This window comes from Glycine soja, chromosome 16 (genome assembly GCF_004193775.1).
Source record: "Glycine soja cultivar W05 chromosome 16, ASM419377v2, whole genome shotgun sequence".
Lineage (NCBI taxonomy): Eukaryota > Viridiplantae > Streptophyta > Magnoliopsida > Fabales > Fabaceae > Glycine > Glycine soja.
Genome location: NC_041017.1, coordinates 10,373,211 through 10,377,269, shown reverse-complemented (window position 1 = coordinate 10,377,269; position 4,059 = coordinate 10,373,211). Strand labels below are relative to the sequence as shown.

Here is a 4,059-nt window from a genome sequence, read left to right as displayed (position 1 = left end):
CCCCTGAATTTTTTTTACACCTAATCACCTATATAAATGTTTGGACACAGATAGACCAATCAGTTAGATTGATTACATGATTGTATTGTTGCATATGTTTTGCATTGCCGATTCCCCATATGACAAGTCACTCCAGCAACTACAAAGCTTTTTGTCTGGTCTAGTTTCTGAGGAGAGAAGTTAGAACTTCGGGATGGAATGTACTTTCTAAAGAAGTAGTTTGACTTCGGAGTTAAAATGGAATCAATTTGGTCATGAGTTCTGAGCAAAAAGGTGAGATTTCTAAATGTTTTCCGAAACCCAAATTTCATGAAAGTTTTGCATTTTTTTTTAAATTAACTTAGTCATCATCCGTTATCACAAATTTCTTTTGTTGCTTCAATCTTAACTATCCATGTGTTTTACTTATGTGTTTGTTCATTAGTCATTACCACATAAGGTTCATGAATAACTTTATCTTTGGAATTCATTGAACCAGCAGCTTGAGCTCAATTTTTGGTGGCATCTTTGTGTTGCCTGAGGAAATTGCTATATATGCTTCCACTCTAGGGATACACAAATTCAAGCACACCAAAGATCATCTTTGTTCCAGGAGATGTGGATTTGAAGACATTATTGGCTTTTTTGGCTTTCATGGTGTGCTACTCTTGGTTTTGCTAATCCTTTTCCAAAGATTCCTCTTTTTTATATTATCTATTCTCACTGAGTCACCTACTGCTATGTAAATGTGTATTATTTACTGCTAATTTATTCCATTCTCCTTTACCTGTTACTTTTCTACTTTTCTCCCTTTCTTTAGTTTGGGGCTTTTCCTTTAAAATAGTGGAGTAAAAGAAAACATCTTTCCAGGTGTTGGAAAACTTGGTGGAAAATCCATTGCCTTATCTCAGGTATAGCTATAAAAAGTACAGGGTTCGGTAAGCCTTTTCATCCCCTTGGACATGGACTATGTTGGGTTTATTTTGTTAACCATGTTACATGTTACCAATATACAATAGCTAATTTATCTTTTATTTCTCAAGACACAAGAAGAATGAGAAAGGAGAAGCAAGAGAAAAGTTCCAATTTACTTCTAGAGTAGAGAAAGAATACCTGAAGCCCCTCTTACTCTGCTAGCATTGGTGAGGAGCTTGAAGATGGCTATTTGATGGTACTTCCAAATTCATTATACTTTTAAATTGTATATGATTTTAATTAATTCTTGAACATATGGAATATAAGTAGTTGCATTTAGATATACATATGTGTGTGGCATTCTAAACTAAAAAGGCTTGATTTCTCATCATGTTTGAGAAGCGTCCCAAGACTGACATTGTCCTATCCTATTTTGCAGATTTCTTAGAATTGGCATTGCAGTTTGGAATGATTTTGATGTTTGCTTGCGCATTCCCACCTGCATTTGCTTTTGCTGCTGTGGTATAAATGCTTTTATCTACCTCCCTTTTTGCACTTGCTTTTGCTTGCCTTCACTATTGCTATAAATGCTCTTTAATTCATTTTGGGCTTTTATAAAATATTACATCGTTGACAACTTACTTGATCAGAACAACCTTATGGAGATCAGGACAGATGCATTGAAGCTGCTAGTAATTTTGAGGCGGCCTGTTCCTCGTGCCGCTGCAACAGTAGGAGTCTGGCTTAACATATTTCAGGTATTTATTTATATATACAGACTTTGGAAGGTGCTTGTCAATTATTTTTTATAATCCACTTCATATTAATTATAAATTGGAAAACATGTTCACCAAATAAAAACCTATATGGAAGATATCTACACCATGAATTATACACTTGATTTGTATACAACTCTAATTTGAGAACATTTTTCATTTTTTAGTTTCTTATACTGATGTCTATATGCACCAACTGTGCTATTTTAGCATGGCTATATGATGAGGAGGGAAATTGGAAAATAGAGCCTGGACTTGCAGCAATTTTAATCATGGAGCATGTCCTCTTGTTGACTAAGTTTGGTTTCTCTCGCTTCTTTCCTGAGGTGATTGTTTTGCTTCCCAAAAGTAAGTGTATGTTTGAAAATACTTTTAAAACTCTATTGGTTGTAAGGCTGTTTCCATATTCATATTCATTTTTATATAATGTAGGTACCAAACATTCTCCATAAGCGAGTCTAGTGCGTAGTTTGTAGTTTGTTAAATGAAAGTACCTGACTTGTTCTAAATTTTTTTACATTCAATTTTTTTAATAAAATAACTATTATTTAATCACAAATCATAACTTATATAATTTTTTTATGATAATTAGAACTATTTTATATTAATATTCAATCACAATTCATCAATTATATTTTTTTTTCTAAAATTATACTATAGGTTATGCAATTTATACCTAGTAATTAATTGAAATCATAGACAATATGAATATTTTTGTTTATTTGACAATAATATGGATAAAATTTTATACATGTAATATAACAATTTTCAGCACAAAATATTGAATCGTGTAATATAAAATTTTAATCATGTAATATAACAGATATCACAGTATAAGAATATATCATTGTTTATTCATGTGTGTTCCCATTATAATACTATTATTTAAGAAACTAGATCAACAACTCACCATTGATTTGCATGGTTAGGAGTGGACAAACTAGATCAACAGCTCACCAACTAGATATATTCAGCCTCTATTAGCTTATTTATTTATTTGTTATATAACTAAAATTTATGATATTTATATAACTTAATAATTATAAATTAATATAACATAACAGTTTTATACATACTATAATAAATTTACTATTAGCTTATTTATTTGTAATGTGTGAATTTTTTTGTTTTGTTAATTAATATAAATTAATTTTCAGGTGTACCATATAACTACTATTGAGCAAACTGAGACAATGTTACACTTTTGCTTAATTTTAATAAAAAAATGTTAATTAAATAAAATAAATATATTTTAATATTTAATATTAGGATCATGGTTGTAGCATTTATTGGTCAACAGGATTTATATAATTATGATGGTTTTATGATATTTTTAGAGATCTAAAGCCAATTTTTTTATTAGTGTATGGGCCATAAGAGCAAAATATGTGTTCTCAAGGTGGAAGCGGCAATATGGTAATTGTTGTCCTTTGCAGACATGGAATTTTGTTTGAGCATATCATAATTGTCCTTTGCATACATGATAGTCGTAACTCCTACCTAAATGTTTAAAGCCAAAGGCAGAGGAGAAATGGATGCTGTAGACTGATAGTTTTCTTTCCCTTTTACAGAATAAATCACTCTCTTTTGCATCTTTGCAAACCTCTACTCCATTATGAAAACCTATATAAATCATATAGAATTTATAAAATACACTAACTCCACAATGTAATTCCTCTTTACAGGTACCTTTCTTTTTGAACTTAACTCCTCATACCTTCAAAGTTTCATGTTTTTGTTCATTTTTTTTTACTCTTTTCCTTGAGATGAATTAGTTGGTATTATGAGAACTATATCTTTTTTTCTAGTTTGTGAATTTTAATTAATTAAAGTGTATAATCACAAATTAGGCTAACAAAAATTTAATTGTATGTAGCAGGTTGTTGTAACTTTTCAAAGGTCATGTTACAACAGATCTCTAACTTTGTGCAGCATAATAATAAGTTCATGTATATTTAATTAAAAATTATAATCAACAAAGAGTGTAATTAGGAACTAGTTTTATTATTATTATATAACATTTACCTACAGAAGACCGTAGGTACAAGTAAACTGACTTTTACCTACAGTTAGAGATTATAGGTATAAATTAATATTTTTTACCTACACATTTGAAATAGTAGGTGTTACCTATAGTGATAGTTAAATTTGACTGTAGGTAAAAATATATCCGTAGGTAAAGCCTATAGTGACAGACTATTAGTTGTCACTGTATACCCCTCAAAGTTGACGCAAAAAATGTTTGTAGGACAAAGTCCTTTATACATCTACCCACGGATTTTGGACTTCTAGTGATAGATTTTGACTATAGGTAAAAGTCATTTTCCTTGTGAATGTAATATCTCTTTTTGAGTAGATACATACCTTCTTTGAGTTTCATGTCTCCCAT

The 4,059-nt window shown here is 30.3% G+C and overlaps 1 protein-coding gene across 2 annotated transcripts; it reads left to right on the top strand.

Moving 5' to 3' along the window:
• The first annotated feature begins 883 nt into the window (after nt 1–883).
• LOC114389129 (anoctamin-like protein At1g73020) lies at nt 884–2,155 on the top strand. Of its 2 annotated transcripts, XR_003661704.1 has the most exons (5): nt 884–917; nt 1,023–1,150; nt 1,334–1,416; nt 1,545–1,652; nt 1,838–2,147. XR_003661704.1 is itself a non-coding variant. In XM_028349730.1 (4 exons), exons 2-4 carry the CDS (start codon nt 1,363–1,365, stop codon nt 2,120–2,122), a joined length of 447 nt encoding a protein of 148 aa, XP_028205531.1. In that variant the 5' UTR covers nt 994–1,150; nt 1,334–1,362; the 3' UTR covers nt 2,123–2,155. The 2 variants fall into 2 exon arrangements, 1 of the variants encoding a protein (XP_028205531.1); XM_028349730.1 differs by lacking the exon at nt 884–917 and having other exon boundaries at nt 994–1,150; nt 1,838–2,155.
• The last annotated feature ends 1,904 nt before the right edge of the window (nt 2,156–4,059 follow it).